This window comes from Strix aluco, chromosome 1 (genome assembly GCF_031877795.1).
Source record: "Strix aluco isolate bStrAlu1 chromosome 1, bStrAlu1.hap1, whole genome shotgun sequence".
In the NCBI taxonomy this organism is placed as follows: Eukaryota; Metazoa; Chordata; class Aves; order Strigiformes; family Strigidae; genus Strix; species Strix aluco.
This window is the reverse complement of record NC_133931.1, coordinates 132,068,533-132,094,397: the sequence shown is the minus strand read 5'-3', so window position 1 is coordinate 132,094,397 and position 25,865 is coordinate 132,068,533. Positions and strand designations below refer to the sequence as shown.

Genomic DNA, 25,865 nt, shown 5'->3' with positions numbered 1-25,865 from the left:
GAACCCTGGAGTAGATATCTTTGCAAGTAACATAACACAATTAGGGCAAATTGTGCTCACATCAAATTTTGTATGAAAAGTTTTGTGTGGATCTACATATTTGATTGTGCCACAGTGCAGTATTGTCTATCAAATCTGGCTGCTCAGTGTAGTGCTTATCTAACAGTCTCTGTCAGAAAATTTAAAAAAACCCCCAAGAATTAAAAACATCTGATAAAAATTTAATTTGTATTTTTTACTTTAAAATAGATATGTTTCTTCTTTATGATGCACCTAGATTGGTGCATTAATCCTGTGGGGGAAAATGCATATTCCTTCTATAAATGGTGAGCAACCGTAACTTTTGCAGTGTGTGACTGCTGCACCAAAGCATGCATTATCTGAATAGATAACATCCATTATATCTGAATAGATAACATCTATAACATCTGTGATTGAGTGCACACTAGACATGGCGTAGAGTACACTGGAAAAAATAAGAAACTAAGTATATAAACAGCTCTTCTCTCTCCCTGATTTTTTTCTCCTGTTTGCTTATACAAATGTTTTAATCCTTAGTCTCTACATAACTTCTGGTAGCAAAGGTGCCACAAGGAAAAACAATTCACTTGAATTGCAAGAATTTCCGCAGAACTTAGTTGATAAAATGGACAATCTTCTGTTTTTTTAAATAAAATGTAAGTGCACTGGCTACCTCTCATCCCTTCCACATAAAAAAATGAATATAAGAAGAACAGCAACAATTTCTGCATATAAAAAAGAACATTTCTTTGATAAAAGAGACTTATAAATTTACACAGTAGTTGAGATTCCTTTGAGTATCATTATATAGGAATGTTCCACTCAGCTGAATCAGAGGTCTGTTCTCCCCACTTTCAGAAATGGCTCACATATGTGCACACTGCTAGATAGGAATTTTATGTATCAGAGGTCAAATTCACATGAAAACAAAATTGGAACATGTGGGATGCATTCAATCCTGGCAGCACCCTGTTTTCTGTAGCATTAAAACAGAAGCACATAATGTCAGAATATAATAAAAAATTGATTTAAAAGCACTGTTGCCAACTAGGAGGTGGGTTACAGACATTCAAGAGCAAGAGCCCAGCACTAGAAATAAAGCAAGCTTCATTCTCAGTAACTGGATAGCAGAAGGATTATTAAAACCCCTAGCGTAGTCCCTAGTGCATGAACATTTGGATTGGATCCAGTTGCAATATAAATAACTTCTGCAGCTTGGACCCTCTTTATTTGAACTAAAATGTGGAAAGTAGAGATGCAATGTCTTTTTTTTAATGTGTTCTTCTTACAAATACTGTTATATCCGCTAGGTCCCACTGAAGAGAGTATTGCAGTGTCTGTTGTATATTTCAGTATCAAATATACATGCTTCACAGTAAATGAGGTGTGTATATTTGGAAGCCAAGATTTCTTTTTCACATGACCATTAGGTCATTTAATGAATTTTCTTGAACACATGGTATGGAATAGACATCGGAATCCCATACTTTACACTGTCTTGACTCAGCTCTTTATTTCTTGTTTCAGTGGTGTTTTTCTAGTTCACTGTTTTGCTGATGGTGACAAGCTTGTCTACAAGCACAATACAGGAAATAAATTAGACCTCATCAAAGAACAGTACTAATCCTTCTTGAAATGAATTCCCTGGAGGACAGTTTAGTGTCACACCTTAGAAAAAAGAACTGCTCCACTTTGCAACTTATAAAGCAAAGTAAAAGTCTTTTTCTCTAAGCCAAGAAATACAGAAAGTTTGAGGATTACTATAAAGCTCTACAAAAGAGCTTTTCACTGAGACATCTGGTATTAACTAAGCATGTGAGGCTAAAATTCGATCCTTCACCTGCAACGACCCTGTGTAAGAATGTGTTACCCATGGGAGGAAGAGACAGATGACTTCAAGTCACCTTTACGCTCTTTTTGGTCAGGGCTGGTCTAAGAGCAGGTTGTAGGTATATTGGATACTGGACCATAAGGAATCATTTACTTCTTTGGTAACCTCCCATTCAGCTTCCATCACAGCAGCTTACAGGCTTTCACAGGCCACAGCAGCCCAGAATCTCCTTAAAAAAAAAAACTTATAATGCAAAGTCTTATCTATATATCCACTTCTTAGCTCTGACAACTCTGGCAGGTTTCAGAGGGAGGCTTGGACTGTTCTGTGCAACTTCTGCTCATGAAGAGTTCTCCTACAAACAGCTTAAGGTTATATTTTGATTTGTGGGGACATTGAGGACCAATAATTATTCTTTTGATAATACATGGCTACACTTGCCTAGACTCTCAGCATTTCCTAGTAATATGACAATCTCAAGCTAATTGTAAGAAAACGCATTGCAGGGGGGAATTGAGAAACCGGGCATGTTTTACAGGATCAAGAATATTGTACCATTCATCTCACTGCAGAGGGGCATTTCCCAGCACCATGTACCAGACTTAAGCGATACATTCTTTAAGTACTTAAGACTGTAATCTTTAAGAGTTTATAGCTAGAATTGGGGGGGGGGGGGGGGGGGTGGTGTGTGTGGAATTGACAGAAAGTTCAAGGGCATTGCCAGTATCTTGGATCTTTGCATTAGCAGGGAAGGTGGGATATAAAAGCCTCAGGACATCTGAAGAAGAACATTACTAAAAAGAGTAGCTCTCTCTTTAGTTCCCTTTTCCAAACCAGACTAGATGAGAACAACAAACTCCCATCTCTGATCAAATCTAAAGGAGAAATTTCCTCCTGACTGAACATGGTAATCAGTTTAACCCAATGAGCTTGATACACCAGTTTAAAGCATGTACCATGCCTGTGTCCTGACTCAAATTGGCCAGTCTCCAGTGCTTTGGAAGAAAGAGGAGTTGAAAATAAATTCAGAAGCCAAATGTTACATCAAGAAGGAAAGCTTTATAAACTCAGTCTAAGCCTCAGCCTTTAGATTCAGAGTTCCCACCTCTCCAAATCCATCAAACCTGAGCATAGTTTAAGCCCTAATATATTTACATAAATATCACATATGTTGGGACTTAGCATGAGAGTAGCACAGCCATATATAAAAAACACAGATTGGAATGATCTCTTGCTAGATATTGAACCTTGGGCATTTCTCCTAAAAGCAGTTGTTATAATGACTGCACACATTCCTTCCAGAAAGTAAAGGAAGTCAGTGAAAGATTCTGTATTTTTGTTTCCTTCCTTTTTAATCAGTTTGATATGTTGTTTCTTTTCACCTAGCACAACTCAAGCGTCATCTATGATTTGTGTGATTCATACTTGCACCTTTCTCCTAGTTAGAATGCTCCCTCTGCAGGCACAGCCATTTCTACAGCGTTTCTGATTGCAAAAACAAGTACGATTAAGAGTTTTTATAATGATTCTTTTTATTTTGTCAAGACATACATTTTCTTCTTGTCTGTGTTGTTAATATATTGGATGATCAATAGCTTATCAGAACATTTCTTTCTTTTGCACTTGCCTGCACAGGCATAGGTTTAGGGATGTTTGCTTAACCTGATTCAGGATTTTCTGTATCTTTAATTTATCAGTTACAGATTTCTTTTTTCTTTTCAAACTGATGGGAGTTTTCTAGTGATCATGTGCCGAATGTGTGCCTGTTCCCTCATTTGGACAATTATGAGGAAAACAAAACTGCCTCTTATGTTCCCATGCCTTCCCCTTACCAGTAATGTCCCCTGACCCCCATCTCCTTCACTGGGCTTGTCTGCAGCACAAGAGGCAGCATCACGCTCAGCATTGCCCACATCCCCTCTGGCCAGCCAGCTGCTGACTTCTGTCTACCTGATGGTTAAGGGATGAGCCCCCTCTGGGTTTTTTTCCTCACTAAAAGCATAAATTGAATCTCTCTCCTTTACCCAGCCTCCAATTATCACCAAAACTGTCAAAAATTAATATGCTCAAGGCCTCTACATTTCTGATAGATTTGGCTGAAATCAACTGATGAGTTCAAAATATATTGGGAGAAAAAGGAGGACTAACACAGACAAGCAGAAACACAAACAGAGCCTCATTTCCTTAAGAAATCAAGCTAAACATATATGCATTAAGGCTTTTTAAGAAAACAAAGAAAGGGCTGTTCTTTTTGTTCTATATCAATGTTATTAAAATACATTTAGTTTTCATAAACACAGTTTGACAGTTCTGGAGAATTAAATGTCTCTAGTTTCAGAACAAGCACAGTATCAGTAAAGGGCTTGATCACTGTTGTGTCCCACTAGTAAGCTTCCTGTCCATCCTGATAAGCCCCTGCAGAAGATGATGGAAAAAACAGTGTTGTTTCCAAATGAGTTTGCTTTTCCTTTCCTACTGTAGCTGATAAGTTTGCGAATTAGAGTCCTAAATCTGTTGGTGATTTTGATCATGTGGACCTTTGCTTGGGGAATAATGTTCATCACCTAGAGCTTAAATAATGTAGATGCCTGAATTATTTTTTTTTAATATCTATCTATAAAGCATCTGTTTATGTATGAAACGTTTTGTTTTTTAAGCTCAGTAGTTTGAGTGACTGCTTTGTAAGTGGATGAAAGATGTAACAGTTAATAGGTGATAACTTACTGACATTTCTGTGCTTATTTTCAGGGAGACTGTGGAATGAGAGGCTATCCTGGGCCCCCAGGGCCAAAAGGGAGAGGAATGGTTGGTCCCAAGGTTGGTATGATGCCATGCTGAAGTTTTTGTGCTCTTTTGTGATGCAGGCTGCCAGACTCTGATCTCTCAGACACCAAAGTATCAGTTCTTGATTTACATTGGTGCAACTGCAGGAGAAATCAAGCATAAAAACATGTGCACTAACCATACACTTTTCAACCAGATTAGGAAGGAATACTAACTGGATGAGAATTGCATTTGTAGCTAAACTTGATGAGATTACAGCTGGAAATTGAACAGAACTATCAGGCTGATAAATTAGTTAAATGATGCATTTCTTCTGTTTGTATCTATTCTGTTTCCAAGAGATTCTTTTGTGGTGGCAAATATGTTAAATGTTAATTTTATATTTGCAATTTTTGCTCAATGAAATTGAATCCAATTAATTTCATTAGTAAAACCATTAGGAACGAAACATGAAACCAAAATGTTAATTCTATAAGCAGCCAGCATGCAACATCTGGACAATTTTTTTCCTCCCTCCACTGAAGTGATTTATGATTCAAAAAAGACATACTGCTAAGAAATGAAATTCAATGCATGCCTGGATTTTTTTATTATAGGTGTATCCATCAATTATTTTTACAAAGGCAATGAGGAGAAACATTGTGTACATTTCTCCACTTTAAGTTAAAAATAGATACAGCTTTGTATTTTTTTTCCTGTGATTTCCTTAACAGGGATTAACAGAAGTCTCCACTGCCATTTTGAATAAACTAGTATCTGAATGGAGAAACATTACTATTACTAACCTGTTAAAGAAATGCAATGAGTGACAGAGCATGAATATTTTCTCAGGAGATATGTCTGACTTTGTCTTGCTTTCTGAAAGTTGAAGCAATCCCAGTACCTTGGTAAATCATACAGATACAGTCTGTTTAAAAAAAGTAAGTTTGGAGTGAGTGTCAAAATCCTACAAATGTGTGACACTATGTGCTGCTTTTACAAAGCCTTTGAGAATGAAAAATGTGTTTTCTGTTGGGAAACAATGTTTCCAAGGATGAGGACCTGCTTGTGGCATCTAGTTCTTCAGATAAACTACGTAGCACAACATTTTGTGTGAATCCCTGCTTATAAATATATAGATTAACAGTGTTTTTCACATGAGATTCTGTCAAATTTTGTGGCAAATTTTTTGTCTATACAGATGAGAATGATGACTTTTCAAACATCACTAATATCTAGAAGTTACGTATTTAGAGCTATATATTTCTATTTAATGATGATCAAGTTCTGATGTACTTCTGCCTAAATATTCAACGTTTGCAAAATGTAGGTAATTTACATACCACTGAATGAATTCTATTTACTATATTGGAGCACAGTGATTATTTATTATGACAGTAATCAAAAATCCAACCTGAACTCTACAGAAACTTTTATGAAGCTTGGTCAGACTTCAAAAGCTTTTTTCAACTAAAAAAAAAAGAAAAACAAACATTTAATTTTGATGTAAAAAAGGGATAGGCTTCACTTTGTCACTTTGAATTGTTAGATTAGCCTGTCTCCAAAGCACAAGGGCTTTACCTGGCTTTGACTGTATCGACACAGATCAGCAGGTGCTGCTTTGGCTTTTCTCTCTTCCTCTCCCACTTAGGATTTTCTGAATGACTGGTGCTCCCAGAGACTATGGCACCACAGGGGGTCAGCATATATACATGGTGTACAAGCACTAGCTAACATGCCTGGCAGATTTACTCACACTGGGTTTTATTGCTCTGTTCCTTTGTGCCTCTACTGTTGTGCCTCCCTTGTGTGGAGTGATTGGACAGAGCTGTTGTATAAAGACGGTTTTTGTTGGTTTCTATGCAGGAAAAAAATGGGGAAAATATCACACTGTCATGGGCAAATTTGATTCTTTAATTATTTTCAGCTTAATTGTTCCTTTGCTTTCCAGGGAATTTGCCAAGGATAATTACTAAGGCCCACAGTGAGAAACCATAAACCAAAGAAGAATCAGAACTAGAGTCTTTGACATGGTTTTACTTTTTGCTTGCAGTGACTTTGAGATGACTTCCTTAGTGTTACCAGGAACAGGATTTACCTCCTAAATCTTTTTTTGCCCTACTGACTGTTATAGGGTATTATGGGACAGAAAGGCTGGCCTGGTCCACCTGGCCCCCCTGGCGACAGCATACAAGGAAGCAAGGTAATCCAGTTTAATGTGATATCTGTCCAGTTTCTTCTCAAAACTGTCTCTTAAGGAGATTCATTGTCTGGTTTGCTCTTTGCCACTGAGTCAGTGAATTCCTGCAAATATTCATTTTATATTTAAGTTTCTTGTTCATAAGGTATGTAATATTTACTTTAGCTGTTGAGGTTTTGGTATTGGTGGCACCTGATTGCTCTTCTATTATTATTGTCATTAGAAATATATTTAACCTGGGGAAAAAGTCTCATCTCTGCCACATCTTACTGATTTACTTAGATTTAAAGGATGTTCAGAAGAAAATATCCAGGGTTTTCTCTGGATACCCTTGTACAAGACAGTAACAGAGACCTACCATGTCAAAATAAATTAAACAACACATACAGGAATATAAAAGAAATTAGCCAGTCTCCCACATACTCTTCATCAGGTTTTTACTCACGCAGTTTCAGCCGTAACCACACCTTCTCTCCTTATAAGGAGAAACACAAACATGGTAACATATTCTGATCATTCAAAGTTAATAAATTGCCTTGTCATAAACGTGTGGAAGAAGATTATTAAAACTGTAGACTAGTGGAGAACAACTCAAGTTTCCCCTATTTCTCTTAAATCGGTGTGCTTAAAGTTGAGCATATGATTGAATATTTCCCTAGATCGGGAGGATTGTGCTCAGCTCTCCAAGTCTAGGTTATCAAACCACCAGTGATTCAGTAAGAGGGGCATTGTTTTAGTTGGGTTAGGAAAGATGCCTCTCTATACTGTGGTTGGCTGGAGACACTAAAGCCACCAGGGAGTTCACTGACAAAATAGGTTTTCACTGGAAAATAGTGACATGTTGAAGCAAATAAAAAAAAATGTACCTTGTTGGCAAAATGTTTCAGAGGAGAACCTTTCTTTGGTCCAGCATGAAATTACTTCATACAAGCTTTACCAGAAAAGCACCGATTCCAAATTTGTTTTGTTCAGTACTTGCTCTGATTCCAGCTTCAATGTCTTCTATTTTTATATTCATGTTCAATAATTTCCCTTTTCATACTGCAGAGAGCCCTCCTTTTTTCACTGTGAGGTGTTTCATAGCATAAAAACATACTTCACTGTGGTCTTTCTTTTCTTCTTATTGTATAACTCTCTTTAACAGATTCTGATTTATCTCATCTCGGGAGTTTCCTAGGCAGAGGTTAGATACACGATTAGAGTCACGACTGTCTAGAGCTTTAGTTCTGAACTGTTTGCAGTTTTCTTCTATATTAACTGTTATCAGGAACCACAAAGCTATTACATATTTTAATGTGAGAGCATAAGGAACTTCTTATTTTCTTTTCTCTTCTTCATTTGATGAATCTCTGAAGGCTCTTTGTTCTATTCTTGTGGAAAATAGAAAAATTTCTGCCATCTCTGTATGGCTTTATGGTATAGGAAAACTATTTCCTGCCTGGCTTTAAAAGACATTTCTGATGTGTTTCCAGAATCTAATACTTAGGAAATATCTCTGTTAATTCTATGGGTATGTGAGGTTATTTATAAAAGTGCAATTGCTGTTCTGAACAGAAATGTTTCAACAACCATGTTCATCTGATGATACATGAAAAAAATGTATATAATATTTTTTCTGTTCCTGAGAAAAAATGAAGGTTAATCAAAATATGCTCAGTGTGTACATATACATCTATCTATCTGTCTGTCTGTCTATCTATCTGTCTACCTATCTATCTATCTGTCTGTCTATCTCTACATAGCTACACACAGAGTTTTGGATGCTATGTTGGCAGTGCTGTGAATAAGTATCCAAAGCGTATTTTAGAAGTGTAGAGAACTCAGTTTCATCATGGAAGTTTTCCAGTGGAAGAACATGGTCCACTGACACACACTGTCAGACAAAGGCATGTTTGTAATATAAGGATGTGGAATTTAGGCATGTAGGAAAGTAACATGTGCTCTGTTTATGGAGGGTCTTTGTCTTTGGGTTTGAAACCAAAACTAATGATGCGGTGGATCTTACTCAGCTGGTGGTGTTTCTGCAGCATTCCACAAGTTGTGTAGATACAGTCTTGTCATTTAAATTTTCTTCCCTTAACAACTGCTTTTTTTAAAATAAGATTATTTTTATATAATTCTTTGGAACAACTTATTTCTGAATGACTTTGGCAATCCCATAATACCTGTTTCCTCCATATGCTGGTGCTTGTTGAGCTTCTGTTTGTCTCTTCTGTCCTTCTATCTCTTCACAGCCATGTCAAGCTTCATTCCTTTTGGCCACACTTCATCAGCTTAAAGCTACTATATTTCTGCATTTGAACTATCGATATCACTCCAAGTATTTTTTTTATATGTACATATAGCTCAGTCTGCGTATGGTAAGAATGGAATGTCAAAAATGAGATGGTTTTTGAGTAACTTTATGTTGATAGCTACATTCACAGGTCTTCTTTTTTTATGCTTGGTTTCCTTTCAAAACCACAGTCTAGACATTCTCAGATCTGCACTCAATTCATAGAATGACATTTTTACACATAAGTCTGCTTATTGATCAGTAATCTAGCAGGATATTAGGGTCAGGGATCCAAGGGTCTGCATTTTTACATGCATACCACTTTGGTTTTTATGATAAGACTGATGGTCAAGTTTGAATTTAATTATGGAAGTGGACTGAACTGGCAAAGCAATAAATATTTTTAAGTCAATACAGCATACTTCTTGGGTTTTACTAAATGTTCGGTTATGGTATCTATGATAAGTGCTTCTTATGCTGATTGATTGCATGAATAGAGGAAACAGCATTTGGTTCTGCAGTTGACATTTTAAAGAATAAAACTCCCATGTGTGCCAGTGAGAAATGTCAGCTGTACAGGTATGAATTTTTTTAGAACAGTAGGTCTTATTCAGTTTTCATTGCCTGAACACCATCCTAACAATGTCAAATGGGCTGTAACAAATGGCCACAATAAATCTATAGTTTTGTCGGATCTGACATTTATTATTAGTGAAGGGCCACTGGAATACACAGCGTATCCTAATTCTGGTTCATATGTATGTGCTCTGCAGATGTGCAAAGGTGTTAATCAGGAAGCTGTGTGATGACCCTAGTCAGGAAGGATGGCCAGTCCCAGTGCTGGGCAGTAAGCATCGAATCAAGCTGGCACGCTGTTTCACTGTGTTTAAAAGCCATTTGCATTACTAACCTACTTGAAGGACCCAGGAAACACAATCCTGCTAAAAAGTGTCTTAAAGTAAATTAGATTAAATAGTCACTGTGTATTCCTACAACAGCACAAAATAAATTGCCTTGTGCATCCCATTGCTTTAGGAATATTTCTATTTGCGGGAACTGTTTTTTTTTTTTCCCCTAGTGAATCCGCTATGTAATTTGGTGCAGCACAGTTTCTTTTCCAGTCTCCTGAGTCTACATAACAGTGTCTGAATTTTTGCTGCTGTAAGAAATTGGGGAGGGGGGAGTGAGAGAAGTTCTGCTTACAGAGGCAAGAGGCAGCTGGTTAGCAGGTCAGTGATAGGTAATCCCAATGACAAGCAGAGCATTTTAGCTCCCTGAGTTAGGACTAGCGGACCAAGAGGCTCCCACAGGGCAGGGCTGTAAAGGCAGTGGAGATGTGAACAGTGAAGTGCAGTGGGTGCCTTTGCCTAGCACAGGGCAAGACCACAACACACACGTGGGCAAGCAGAAGCTCCCATCTCAGCAGATTCTCAGTCAAATCTGGAATTTGGACAGGGAAAGGCAGCCATGGACCACGACTTGTAGTATACTGCCTCTTCTAGGAGCTGCATCTCATGTTGAAGAGAAGAGAATGTTGACTTGGCTGTGCACTCCACAGCTGCTTCTCCACTTGCAGAAATCCATAAGCCACTACCCAGCACAGCAGAAATGGCCAGTGGTCAGTCCTTCTGCATTAGCATGCCTTTGGTGAAAGCTGGAGTCTTGATAAATTTGGAAACATTTTTGTATTTCTCTGCCCATTATGAGCAATATAACCCCTTTAGGCCCATTTGTGAGCAGCTGTACAAGTATTAATAAAAGATGCTTTAGCCGGACAGTCTGAGAGCTCTTGACTGAAAAATTAACTATTGTTGTACTTGCATCTCATAGGCTAGGTTTGGTACAGGTGATGACTGCTCCCAATCTCATTGACATTCTCTGGAGATGGTTTTGGTACCTGCACTGGGCACTGCTGTTATGTGAATTATGTATGTAATGTGAACTATGGAGAAGCATTTATGTACCAGGGAATAGAATCATCTCTAGCTGTGTTTAAAATGTCTACAACAGTAAATCTGAAAAAAATATTTGTGTTACCCTATTAAATAAAGCAGGAAAGTTTCTGGAAGCCAGATGCTGTGAAGGATTTTCTGTACGTATTTTATAACATGTTGTATGCCCATACTGCTAGCATGAACATGCTTTTCAAGTCTCTCATGCAGCAGGGCATATGTAACAATCATTATAAAAAAATTTGAACTTTTTAGCTGAACTGATACTGTCTTTTGAAGTATCAGCAGAAGTTCTGCTCTCCACACTGTGAAAAGCAGAGATGTCTTTTTATTTACTTAAGATCAGAAAAACTAAGTCAACCCAGCAGAGAGTCTGGGTGTGTATTTATAGAGAACCTTTGTGTTGGACCTTGTTTTCCTGCTTGTAGACTGGATTAATAACTGTCCAAGCCTCAGTGAGGTTACTTTTGTCTTTTACCTGGTTCAGGAATCAGGAATAAGTTCTTCATTATATACTTTATAAAGGCCTCATGTGTGTTCTGAATCATACCAAATTGCTTATTTCTCCAGCTTCAGACAACTTCTGTCTTTAAAATTAGGTGCTTCATCACATAATACAAATATCTGGCTTGCTCTGTGATGCAGAATGTTATGAAGTGAATAGATACAGCATAGATTTTGCTTTAATTTTCAGTTAAACTTACTTTCCATATTCTGTTCAGGGAGAAAAAGGATATCAAGGTTCTCCTGGACTAAAGGGATCAATGGGAATTGGCCTTCCTGGACCAAAGGTAAATCCTAGGTTTGTGGTAAGGAAAAAAAGATAACCTTTTCTTCTTTTATTGGTTATTTGGTGTGACAGGTCTTTGAAGATTAATAGAAGGCAAAGACATTACCTTATGTAGCTAGCAAGGTAAGTGCCTACTACTTACTGTCATCTTTGGAGTCTGAAAATCCTAACTGTCAGTAAGGACCAGGCTCTGAAGGAGGATCCAGAATGAGGTCATACCTGTTAGCAGGAGAATACTATTTAGTCAAATTATGTATTCAGTTACCTTAGATATTTTTCAGGTATTACAAAACAACCTTTTATTTGCCAGGCTTTGACAAAAAAAAGAATTGCTTTTTGACTGATGTCTTTTAAGGGCTTTGTTTTATTTGACTCTATTTTTTTTTTTACAATGATTGAAGCCCAAGCTTGAATCTTTCCTTACTGAACAACTTCCCTGTTGACATAAAAATTGTAAGAATTTCCTACACATACCTATTCCCATCTAACAAATTTTGTGCAAAGAGAATTTAAATACTTTGGCTATTTATTAGTGATTTTCAAATGTGCAGCTTCTGATGGGAGCAGCCTAGCCCAAGAAAACCGAGGTTCATGGTCAGTGTGGATGGGCAGACCAAACATGTGCATACACAAGCAAGAACTGTGTGCCCAGGCGGAATGAGCATTGAGGTAAATGCATTACACAGTACACTGCCTTTGATTCCCAGCATATGCCTGGGCCGGCTGGGCAGTCTCCCTGCAATAATTACAACATAGCTGAAATATTAAATTTATTGTGAAGGCTCTGGAAAGCCTGAGAAAAAAAGCCATGACAGTCTTCATGGGAGAGCAGAGAGATCAGGCTCCCTAACTGTAAGAAGTTACCCAAATAAGAGTTCAATCCCCTCTGTAGTCACCTGAGGCAGACAGTACCCGTTCAGAGCCCCAGCCATTTGTTGCCTGCACTAATGATGTTCATGGTAGTACTATGGTCTACCCAGCTCACATTATATAGCACTTTCTCAGATTCTGTGGTATTCAAGCTACTGCAGCTTGGAGCTTTTATGCAACAGTGAATATCAAGCTCTTTCACACAGATTCAAATTTCTGCCTCCTAATTCTATTTTCTCTCAGATGCCAAATGCTACATACTATAATAATAATTGCAATATTTTCACTGTTCTCCCTATTCATCTTGTATCCTGACTAATCTTCATGACCCAATGTAAATCTCTCCAAATACTCACAATTTTTCTGTTTGCTATTAATATAGCAGACTTGTCACACATGAAAAGGAATGGTTTAGTTCAGCTGGAATTTCATATAAGTGCCAAATACCAAAGAGATCAGGTTTTAGTATATTTATGTGTAAGAGAGTAGCAGCACCACCGCAGTCAGCAGATCATATTTGCTCTCCCTTATTCTGACATTAACTTTGATGAGTTTAGATTCAATTAACAGACAGGTAACGGAAAGTAATACCCTTTGCTAGATATTATGATTTTCTGAAATAGAATAGAAACTGTCTTCCAAGAGCTTACTTAGTGGAGACTGGTTTTCTTAATGCTGTGTGAGGAGCTATGTACAATTTTTAGGTTTATACCAGTTTGAATAAGATCAGAATCAGACTGAAAGAGTGAAAAAGATTCCTTAAAATTGATAGCAATCACCACAGCGAACGCTGTAACACAGGAGGTAGCTATGTGGTTCCATTGGCTGGGTAATAATGAGGAATAATATCAAAGTGGACAGTAATCTAGATAAATTTCTAAGCTTTAAAGTTTCAAGTAAATGTAAGGTGGTCAGTAACTTCCAGAAAGAAGTAAAAATCTGTCCTGCACAATCTGTCCTGCCTTCTTGAAGACATGTCTAATTTAGAACCTGAATCTTTTGATAGTATGTTTCATACCCACATTATGTGAAAACTGTCTCTTGAAATAGCATAACATTGAACCTTTTCTCTTTTTGGAAATCAGTTCTAGTCACTTGAGGAAAAAAGTGCAGAATTGCTTCTACATGTGAAACTATGTATTTTTGAATGGATGTAACAGTCTAAGCATGCCTTTTCTGTTCTTTGCAAGTTCCCAGTTTTTCATGTGTGTTCTATACAAAGCTGGTCTGAGTTTCAGTACATTGGCTGATCTGAGGCAGTTATATCTCTCTGTAGGTCTGAATTAACATAGGTCCAGTATAAACATTGCTTTAGAGTTCAAGAAAATCAGAGAAGAGTACAAAATTATATATTCTCGACATTTGCATAAAGATGTTTTTACCCCTCACTCCTGAATTAAGGTAATTTTTAATAGAAATTTCTTAGAGATGTTTTTACTGCCCATCTTGCTTTCTCTGAGAACCAACTTTCAGATGTTCTCTTCATACTACATACAAGATAAACCAGACACACACAAAAAAATCAGAAAATTTATTGTAAAAGCTCATTGAACCATAACTCCAGCTCTGACTATCAACAAAACTGGAGTTACTGACCATTTAATACGGTGGTTTTAAATTAGGGAGACTATGGAGATAAAGGTGATCCAGGGAGCAAAGGTGCCAAAGGAGAGATTGGAGACCCAGGACCTCCAGGACCAAAGGTAAAACACATTTTTCATATTACTTAATTTTACACAATAGAAATTGGACACATTTAGCTTTTGTTAATTATCTCCCTCTACATGTTTTCAGGGAATTTGGGGAAGAAAAGGTGAACCTGGTCTTTCGGTAAGTACATACATGAATTAATTTAAAAGACAGGAGTTTATTTGGGGAAAATATTTAAAGGTTATCTGATGTTACACAAGGTTGTTTATGGGGCATTACATTGCCTGTATTTTTGTAAATAAATAGATTTCAGCATTCTTAAAATTAGAACACACAAAAAATTAATTAATACTCTTTTTCAGAGAGAGGAAGTTATCAGACTCATCAATGAAATATGTGGTAAGCATTCCAGTATGGGAAAAAAGTAGTTCTAATAAAACACTTAATTTATTTTGACTGAATGGATTTGTCTTCTGTGTGTTTGTGTGTAAGGATACCAACGATGTGAAAACAATGCTCACTGTGTTGCCAGAGCTATACTGGAAGTAATTTGGTCCAGCTCTATTTCTGTTTATCAGTATCAGTAACTACAAATTAGTTTGTTAATTGAGCTTTAACTGACTGTAAATCTGATATATGAGTTCAATTCATTTTTATGAAGGTGGTTTCTCATAAAATGTCTGAAATGGTTATTCTTCTAGGTTGTGGTATCAGATGCAGAGTAACACCACTGGAACTAGTATTTGTCATTGACAGTTCAGAAAGTGTTGGACCAGATAACTTTAATATTATCAAAACTTTTATGAAAACAGTCATTGACAAGGTATCGGCCAACCACGTTAGAACCCGCATTGGCATTATCAACTTCAGCCATAAAGTGGAGTTGGTTTCTTCTCTGAAGCAATACACAACCAAAGAACACCTGAAATCAGCTATTGATAAAATGCCCTACTTCGGAGAAGGCACGTACACAGCTTCTGCTATCCAAAAAGCCATTCAGTTATTTCAGGCAGCACGCCCAGCAGTAAGAAAAGTGGCTGTTGTAATAACAGATGGACAAGCAGACACACGTGATAAAGTACCACTGAATACTGTAGTAAGAGAGGCCCATGCTACGAATATTGAGATATTTGTCATTGGGATTGTTCAAATGACTGATCCTCATTATGATGATTTTCTGAGAGAAATGGAGCTCATTGCAACAGACCCTGATGAAGAACATGTCTACCAGATAGATGACTTCATGACACTTTCAGGTAAAAGAAACTATTTCAGTAAGAGGAAACTTGAAATAAGCATATAGGAGAGTCTGACCTTTCCCAGAGCAAGGCAAGGCAGCCTGCTGAATGGCAACTTATGTTTCTCTTTTGGATGCAGCACTTCTGTTTCTCTTCTTCTTTGGCCAAATGAAACCTTTACCAAATTTTTACTTCTTGCAGAAACAATAAAACACAATGAACATCAGTTTTCTGAGCCAAGGCCTTCTTTGGGGCACTCCTCTTTCATGAGAGCTTGCCTCAGCCTTCCCTCACAGTCCTTTTGTGCTTGAAACCATTCCAGAGAGGTGCAGATTTTCTTCCACCTTGATGCAACATCTCTGTCTCTTCCTCTCTCTATTTCATATGGCTCTTGTCAGTCTTGGAGTCCCTCCACCATCTCTTACAAGCACTCTTTTGGGTTTTTTTTCCTGAAAACCATAGGGAAACCTACACTTTCATCCTGATTCTAGAGGAGAAGTGGTGGAGCAACACACAAGGGAACAGAGTCTGATAGTACATTGTATATTTCAAACTGTGGCTTGAGAAAATCCTGTGGCCACACCTGGAATCAGGAGAAAATCCAGAGGAAACCTATTAATGGAAAATGGGAAAAAAAAAAAAAAATTTGATCTAGACTAACCACAGACTAGCCCTATAAAGTATATTTTTCCTACGTATAAACTTATTTTGCTATGCTGAGCCTATAGATGGAGTTAAGTCTGGCTATAAGATGTTAACAGTGAGAAGGGAGTCCAGGCTAAGGTTCTGGTCCCAGCTGGGATTAAATTTAGGACTCTGGCTCAGGCTCCAGAATTCAACATAAAAGTATTCCCAGTCACTGATTATTTTTTTTTTTATGCAAATAAGTAGAATGTGTCACCCAGTTTTAATTTTTCCTTCTTACACGTAAAAACTTTCTTGCCTTCACTCTTTTTTCTCTTCACTGTTGAGCTATGACTTCTGTTTAAAAAAAGGACTTGGTATTTTTATCTGTTTCTTCTTAAAGGAACAGAAGGGCCTTAAAATCAAATAGTTCAGAGAGTGCCTTACTTTATTACTTCTCATTTGCATTTTGACATAACTTTAGAAGATGGTCTTTCACCAGTCACTGTCATTAAAGATTTAGGATTAATATCGCACTGAAAGCTTGTGGTGAATCATTACGACTTTTCTTGATTACCCTTAATATATTTCATCATTTTGTTAATCTTTTCAGCCCTTGAAAATAAACTGATCACAAAAATCTGCGAGAATGTGTCTGAAGTCTACACCAGAAAAGATGTTTTATCTCCATATCCAAGTCCAGAATCTGAAATTGCTAGTGAAGATACTAATAGCCAGTTACCTAAAATGACTACTTCAGAGATTTATGTGCTCCCTACAGAAGGAACCGGTTACCCAGTAAGTAAAGAAGTAACAGCTATCAAATGTTTTTAAAAGATGTGTGTCTTTATTTGAACTCAAATACTCTTTATTTCACCATTTACCAGTGTTTTAATATGCAAATAATGTATCATTTGGCTAGACAAAAAAAGATTTGAACAAAACCTTTACAGCTAGAGTGAACTTATTTGTTGAGAACAAAAGATTACAGAAGAAAGAGGGCAATACTGTTTCTTAGTTGCAATAAATGCCAACAGCCCTCTTTTTTTGTAGTTCTTATTCATCTTAGAAGCGAGTTAGAAATCTTACAGATCTGTCTCTATTGAGGCAGATAGATACATAGTGTATAAGGCATTTATTTATGTGCAAGCTGATTGTTAGCACAATGCTTCTTGTCATGGTCACGCACTTTCCAGGTGTTACTGAGACTTCAGCATTGTTTTGTTTTCCACGTTGGGCTGTACTTCTAGGACTCCTCACTCCTGTTACTCTTCTTCCTCCAGCTTTAAATTCCTCCTGCCCTGCATTGGGGATCTGCCCTCCAGCACAGTGCTGCTGCACAGATAGACAGGACAAGTGGAGTTTTAATGCAGTAGATAAATATTTTCTGTGGGTGTGTATCACCTTAGTTCCCTTCTTAGGTCTTTGGTATTTTTTAGCCACTGTCTTAGTATCAGAGTAGAATATTTGTCACCTTTACAGTATATCAGCACTAACTCTCCAGGGTGTTTTTATTGCTTTGCCTAAAAACAGACAATGACGAAAACTGAGCGTTGCTTGCCCCTATAACCTGTTGAATACACTGTTGAAATATTTGATGTATAAACCTCTGTAGCTGCATGGAATGGATATAGTGGGGACCATGATACTGGTATTTAAATATTGAGTGAATTGAATACAGATTTGAGCTAATTAAATATTACTGATTTACTGCGGAGGAGTCAATGGATTAGCTAATATTAATCCTTTGGATTATTGTTTATGTAATGTAATTCATAATTAAATAGTTCACTTTCAAAATTCAGCTTAATTTCTTTGAATAAGAAGTGTGATTGATTGAGGTTTGGGGCTTGTAATACCTCCAGACAGATCTGTGTGATGCTGAGGGTCAATTTTGACATTCTGTATCATTAAGAAAAATAAATGTAAACCTGGATTTATAGTTGCTGACTTTATAAAGCATGTGATAAGGATCAAAGATAGAATTAGTTCTAAGTGATTAGATGCTCACACACTTGGTTCTGGCTGGCCATGGTTAGAGTTAAATTTTCAAAATTGTTGAATTACTATCAGAAATAAACACAGCCTTTTTGTAAATCTGGAGAAGAAATGCAATATGCAAAGGACTGGATTAATTGTCCACACATTTACATGTCACCTAGACTTCAATTTTCAGAGTCCCAATGACTCTGAAGAGTTTTCTTAAACTGACTGAGCATGTCAGTAGTGGCATGTAAATGGGCAGATACTGAATAATGTCAAATTCCTTCCTGTTCTCAGTAGGTAATAATGGGTGTGTGGCATTAACACAGACATTTGTGCTATACTATACTAAGACCCTTGCAAATCTTCCTGAATATACTGAAACACTAGAGAAGCAAACTTTTGTATAATAGTCTTAATTTGAAGAGCAAGGTTGGTTTCTTAACATTTCTATCAAGGTAAACTCTAAAATTCTAATGATTAGCAACTGGCTGTTACTTGAAAGAGAAAAATGGGTGCTTTGTCACTTGGCAGGATACAGGCAAGGACACATCTTATTAATGGGATGTGGTTCCCATAACACAAGTTTTGGAAATTTTGGCTGTTCTCAAGGGATTTCACATCTAAAATGATCTTTGGAGGAGCATGTGTTTTTCTATCAATAACAAGCACCATGTTCTTCTTGCCTGCCATTTTCCATTTCTTGACAGATTGAAGATGTCAGATCATTCCCAGTGAGTGTACTAGATGTTAAGAAGCACTGATTTACCCCACAGTTCCTACCATTTTTTGTTTTATTTATATTACAGACTAAGTGGTGACTGAAATTTTGCTTCAATTGAATGAATTCAGCTTAGTGACTAGATCAAAGGCATTACCTTGCCTTTTCATTCAGCTTTCAGTGTCAGAAAATTATGGTCATGTACTGAGTAATCACTAGAAGGAGGTCTGAACCCACTAGCTGTTAATGGTATTTTTTCATATGTTACTTAGCAAAAGTTTCCTACATAATCCTCTCCATTTTTTTCTCTTGGCATCTGAGCCCAGACAGAATTTTAAGTTATAAGATTTTTGACTCCTTTTACAGCTTAGTCCATCACGGACCAGATACACTGAGCTGCTACCATCTGCTCAGGATCCTACTGTGACCACCTCTGCTCACAGAGAATCAAAATTTCCCCCGCTTTATGACATATCTGAAATCAGACCTCAGAGTCCAGTTGTCAACCCTTTGTTCAATGTAACTGCTACTGAAGATCACCATCTAACTGTGTTGCAAACACAAGTAGCAACAACCCGAAAAGGTAAGTCCTCAGACATTGAATAGCAAATCTGCACCAAAAAAACCCCAACAAGCAAACCACACTCCCTCCCCAATACAGTTACTAGATTTTATCATCTTTATTTTTCTGGGTGCTCTGTCTACAGACATCACACACAGTGAGAGACAGATTGTCAAACCTAGATGACAAACAACCCTTGCTTAGGTATTTAAATAGTAGCTTGGTTCTTACATCAGGATTTAAGCAGTCTCATTTCAAATTGATCCTGTATTTGGTTTAGGCCCATTCAGATAACTCATTAATAGAAATGGAATTTGGCTACAAATTTTAGACAGGCACATATACTTCCACAGGCACTACAAGAAAGAAAAAAAAAGGGGGGGTGGTCTTATGAAGGAGGCATTTCTAAGATAATGCAACTTATCCCCAGAATCCAAGCTAACTTTTAATGATATACTTTCAGATCCACGGTGCTTGGAACCTATGAAACCAGGGGATTGTCGGGACTACGTGGTGAAATGGTATTATGACAAGAATGGCAATTCCTGTGGCCAGTTCTGGTACGGAGGTTGTAGTGGTACCAACAATAGATTTGAAACAGAAAAAGAATGTCGAGAAACCTGCATTGACTGATGAATAAGTAAGTTGCCTTCATCAGGTCCTCATTCAATCACCTCTTTTCCAGGCTAAAAAGATTTAGTTCATTTAAATGTCTCCCATACTATATATACATATTATATCATCTTTTATACCTTTGATCAACCATGATATGTTTGTCTGAACCTTTTTGAGATGGCGGGACCAGAAGTGCACTCGGTAGTCACGGATTTATACAGTGACACAGTGAGGTTTTCTACTTTGTTCTCTATTCCTTATCTTACAGTTTCTAACATTGTATTTGAATTTTTGACCATTACTGAGATTGGAGGTGATATTTTCATAGATCATAATTCTAAGGCTTCATCTATAGGATGAGCTGAAAACCCATCCAATTATATGTGAATTTACGATTATTTTTCCCCTTGCGTATCATTTCACATTTATCAAAACTCAGTTTTCCTTTTCTACTCACAGCCTACACAGTCAATCACAAGGTCCTTCTGCAGTTTCTTGCAGTCACCCCTTTTCTTTACTACTTCAGAGTAACACAGTAATGTCACCAACTTTGTCACCTCGCTTTTTACTCCCTTCTCTAGATCACTTACAACTACATTGAGTAGGACAGACCACAGCATACATCCTCCAGTGACTTCACTGACCATTTATCCCCTTTCCTTTGTTTTATTCTTTTCACCACTTACAAATTAGAAGACTGTCCCTCTCAAACCAGTGTAACTTTCCTTTGGGGAGGGCCCTTATGTTTTGGAAATCCAAGCAGATGGTACTAACTGCTTTAGGTCCACATGCTTAGTGAGTGAGGCATGGACTTCAAAGAGGTTGCTTATCAGTAACGCATGACTTCATTTACAAAAGTCCTATAGCTCATCCCCAATAAATTGTCTTAAGTACTCAATTTCATCTTTCAGTACAAGAAAATTCTATGGAGCTGTAGCATGTGTTTTTCTAAACATTTCAGGAAAATGAAACAATTCCTTATTTCTTCTAGAAATGCCTGCTGTTTGGAGTTTTTAAAGCTGGAAGTTCATGTGTATTGAGGAAGAACTGCCTGAGAAGAATCCAAAATAATGTGTTAACATGAATATATTACTACCATGCTCTACTGCTTTCCCCACTATGATATCCACATTAACTAGATTCGTGTATAACGTATGTTATCTGCAACACCATACCAATAACTTAAAATCACACATACACACACATGGGAACATACCTTTTCCCTCCAAATTTATATTTTCTTACTACTACCTGTGGCAATGATGAGATTCTATTTTTAGGATTAATATGTCAAAAGCATTTACACTTAGCATTTAATGACAGAGGTCTCTTAGTTGTGTGGAAGAATAAAATATGCTCTAGTTTTAAACAAGAGTAAGTGGTTCCTGAAATTAGCACTCTTAAAACAGCATTTAGAGACATAAATTAAGATTTCCATTAATTAGAGTACCTCTTTGGAATGTAAATACCATACCTATAAGTAATTTGGGGGGGTGGTTCCCCTGTTAGAGCACATTTGGATTAACATCAGTATAATCTTTTCAGTTATAAAGGTAGGACTTTCATTCAGAATTACATTAAAAACAGGATACATGTCCTTTAGGCTAGTTAGTACATTTTAATTTCTCAGGGCCTCTGTGTTAAAAAAAAAGTTATTTCACTCTAATATATGCTATTAAATTAAAAAAGGGAAAAGCACTGAAAGATGTATATAAATGTTTACTTATATCCTTTCTACTTTTAACCATAATCCTGTATGAATGTATCATTAAAACTTAAAATGATGAGCATGTGATTAAAATGGAAAGCAATACCTGATGAGTCATGCATTGTTATTTCTTTGCAAACAAAAAACTAGTATCGAGCCAAGGAGTATGGACAATTCTTGATATGTTTAAACAACTGCTTGCACAATTTTCCCCCCCCCACATGTAACCAAATGATAGCATGTACCATGCAAAATGAATTTGTTTGCAGCAGATAGGATGCAAACCTAATTACAGAATCACAGAATCATCTAGGTTGGAAAAGACCTTGAAGATCATCCAGTCCAACCATTAACCTAACACTGACAGTTCCCAACTACACCACATCCCTCAGCGCTATGTCAATGTGACTCTGAAACACCTCCAGGGATCAGGACTCCACCACCTCCCTGGGCAGCCCATTCCAACACCTAACAACCCGTTCTGTAAAGAAATGCTTCCTAATATCTAGTCTAAACCTTCCCTGGTGCAACCTGAGGCCATTCCCTCTTGTCCTATTGCTTATTACTTGGTTAAAGAGACTCATCCCCAGCTCTCTGCAACCTCCTTTCAGGTAGTTGTAGAGGGTGATGAGGTCTCCCCTCAGCCTCCTCTTCTCCAGACTAAACAACCCCAGTTCCCTCAGCCGCTCCTCGTATGACATGTGCTCCAGACCCTTCACCAGATTCGTTGCCCTTCTCTGGACACGCTTGAGTAATTCAATGTCCTTTTTGTAGTGAGGGGCCCAAAACTGAACACAGTAATCGAGGTGCGGCCTCACCAGTGCCGAGTACAGGGGTAAGATCCCTTCCCTGTCCCTGCTGGCCACGCTATTTCTGATCCAAGCCAGGATGTCACTGGCCTTCTTGGCCACCTGGGCACACTGCTGGCTCATGTTCAGGCGGCTGTCAATCAACACCCCCAGGTCCCTCTCTGACTGGCAGCTCTCCAGCCACTCCTCCCCAAGCCTGTAGCGCTGCTGGGGGTTGTTGTGGCGCAAGTGCAGCACCCGGCATTTGGCCTTATTGAAACTCCTACAGTTGGCTTTATTGAAACTCATAATTCTATGGAAAGATGTGCTTGAAGTAGAGTTTAAAAGTTTTTAACTATTTTTTTCCAAAATTCTGGCCTTGTTAGTGAGTTTCAAATTAGAAAAGAAAAAACTGACAGCAGGCCCCAAAAACCATCCTGCTCTTATTATACTCAGAACTAACATGGTGATCACTCAAAAAAAAAAAAAAAAAAAAAAAGAGGGCACAATTAACTTCTGTGTGACATGGAACAGTAGAACTCAAGGACATTACCTTGTACTATGTGTCCTGTGATACCCTGAAAATGAAGGGACTTGGTGTAGAACAGAAGTCAAGCTGTTGAAATCAATAATTAGTTTTATTTCACAGAAAAATAAAGAGAAAGTAAAATTTGAAACAACTTTTAATAAGTCTGTTAGGGTTTTTTGCATCAGAACCACAAATTGCTTCAAAGTATACAATAAATAATATAGATGGACTCTTGTAATAAAATCAGCCACATATAAAGTTGGGACATAAGCAGTAAATAAAATAAAAGGTCAAATAAAAGGTTTCAAGCAAACAAAACTGCCTACTAATGGTCAAAAAGATCATGGAAAGAATCAAACTACTTTCAGTAGTAAAGCCAATGCCATCATACCAAGAATATCAGTTGTGCTGGAGACTTTTAATAGTCAACAGATGTCCAAAACAAGAGAGGAATAAACACAATTTTAGGGAAAAAGAAGAGCAAGTGGGATAGACACAATGATGCTTTCAAATTGGCTGGAAACAGTAGATTAAAAACTTAAAACACACTAAAATACAGTGTTAACATACTGTCAAACTTGCAAGGGGTATTGAGAAACTTTTTTTCTAGGCTAGGTCTCAAATCAAGTATTCAGAATTTATTTCAGTTAGATGACAAGGGCAATGTAAGAAATATTAAAACAAAGAGGCAGTACAGACATTTTTAAGACAAAGATTAGCAAAATATGATCCTCAAAAGAAGAAAAAATTATCTGAAGAAAAAAACCCACCAGCATCTCCCCCATCCCAAAAGGACCTTCACCCCACAGCAGCCTGGAGTCAGTAACAGTACACGTGACATCCTGCACTTCGGCAGGAATGATTCCTTGCACTGATAAAGGCAGGAAATTATTTAAATTGAAGACACAGATAGATACAGGTAACTAGAGAGAGAGAGATAGGTACATAGATCTAGGGACAGAGATACATATCCAGATGAAGACAGAGAGAAAAGATCTTTTCATCCAGAAAAGGTGAAAAATTAGCACAAACTCAACTGTAGATTACCTGATGGATAGCTGTAGAAAAACCTCTGAGTGTAACAGGTTCCAGGATCCACTTCATTTCACACTTGTCAGGAATATTTGAGGTTTAGCTGCTCCTGGAAAGCCACGGCAGCAAAGCCCACTGGAATTGCAAGGAAGTTGCAGGATCTTTCAAATCTGTTCTAAAGTTAGATGTTGTGTTCTGGTCCAGATCTGGAAACTGAGGTAATTCTTGTGTAAGAAATACTGGAGGTAATGGATTTGGGAATAAGCATGCAGATACAAGTTATGGGTTTGCAATAATATCTTGTATAGTGTTTTCTGGTAAAGTTGACAAGCTTTAATAAGTACAAAATAGTGACACCATTTGCTACGTAACAATGCTAAAGAAAAGCAGCAGTTACTCTATAACATGCATACAAGGAATCTTCTTAATGCAATTAAACCAGTGTGATCCAGCAGGTCACTGCTTTCTTTTCCACTTCCATGTAGATTTGACTAAATCTTTTATAGCAGAGAGGCAAAAGTGAAGGCTATAAGGGTTTTTTAAAAGTTGTATGCTGTTCAAATGAGATTATCCTGAAATAAGCATCCTTTTCTATTCAGGTCTTTCTGTGAATCCCCAGACTGCCAACTTTGAAGGTATGCTCTGATATATTTAGTAAACCATGAAAAAGCACATAAATCCCGGCTGAAAGGACAACTCTTTTCTAAATCTGTCAGCACTGACTAGCAGCCTTGACTCCGGTGTCTCCTCACCCAGCTCTGCATCCTCAAGGGTGTCATGGATCAATAAACCAGGAGAGGGCACCTCTTGCCAAATGTCCACTGCTTTATTCTCAAATTCTATAAAATCATAAAACATCATTACTAACTGAAAGCATTACAGTTTCCACTGGCAAACAAACAAACCCTTTATTTACATCACAGGCAAATTTTAAAAGTAAGAATAGTTTAATCATGAAATCTTTAAATCTTCTGCTAGACCAGGCCAAATGCTATAAACCATAAAAGCTAAAAACGATGAGAATAATGGGAGAATAACAGAGGCTTTTCTTTTCTGTAGAACCAATAGTAAGGTGAATTATTTTTCTAACAATTCAGAAAAAGAGTCAGAAAATTAACATGAAAATAATACCTCATCTGCTCATCATAGAACAGCAGCAGCTTTTCTCTTTGAGTAATGCTTCTTAGTCCCTTGCTAACAATTATCAAATTGAATTCATCTTTTGCCTTAACCCAGTTCAGTCGCTTCTGTCCCTAGGGCCCATTCAGACTGGTTAATAACACTGTCTGTTCATTGGCTGTCCTGCTGTCTGTACTCCTCCATTTCTTCTACATCTTCAAATTTCCTCTCTGTTACCCTAAATTGACTGAAGATACGCAACATTTCTTGCACTGCAGTTTCAAACATCCTTGGAAAAACAATTACCATGTTTCCTTATTTGGGAGTTGCTGTCAGACATTCCTTGGGGAGGAAGAGAAATAAAAATAATTTACTGATATCATGGCTGAGACAGCATCCACTTTTTTAAAGAAAAATTTTATAGACAGTATAGGTTTATTGCAGCATTCCTGCACTTTTCTTGCTTAGCTGCCACCTTAGCTCTTTTGGCACTATCTGTACATACAGCACACCCTTCTCGAAGCTTGCAAAGGCATCCAGCTCACAGCACACAGTTTAAAGCAAGTTCTCACATGTAACTTGATGAATTTTTAA

At 37.5% G+C, this 25,865-nt stretch overlaps 1 protein-coding gene across 4 annotated transcripts in view; it reads left to right on the top strand.

Moving 5' to 3' along the window:
• The window catches only part of COL28A1 (collagen type XXVIII alpha 1 chain), a 69,371-nt gene extending 47,463 nt beyond the window's left edge, over positions 1-21,908 (top strand). For all 4 annotated transcript variants that reach the window (XM_074836317.1, XM_074836299.1, XM_074836308.1 and 1 more), the window contains 11 exons: positions 4,601-4,669; positions 6,750-6,818; positions 11,765-11,833; positions 14,325-14,405; positions 14,497-14,532; positions 14,715-14,751; positions 15,054-15,608; positions 16,828-17,012; positions 19,285-19,501; positions 19,944-20,120; positions 21,087-21,908. In XM_074836317.1, coding sequence (XP_074692418.1) covers positions 4,601-4,669; positions 6,750-6,818; positions 11,765-11,833; positions 14,325-14,405; positions 14,497-14,532; positions 14,715-14,751; positions 15,054-15,608; positions 16,828-17,012; positions 19,285-19,501; positions 19,944-20,113 — 1,488 coding nt within the window. In that variant the 3' untranslated portion in view covers positions 20,114-20,120; positions 21,087-21,908. The remainder of the gene's footprint in view (positions 1-4,600; positions 4,670-6,749; positions 6,819-11,764; positions 11,834-14,324; positions 14,406-14,496; positions 14,533-14,714; positions 14,752-15,053; positions 15,609-16,827; positions 17,013-19,284; positions 19,502-19,943; positions 20,121-21,086) is intronic.
• Positions 21,909-25,865: the final 3,957 nt, after the last annotated feature.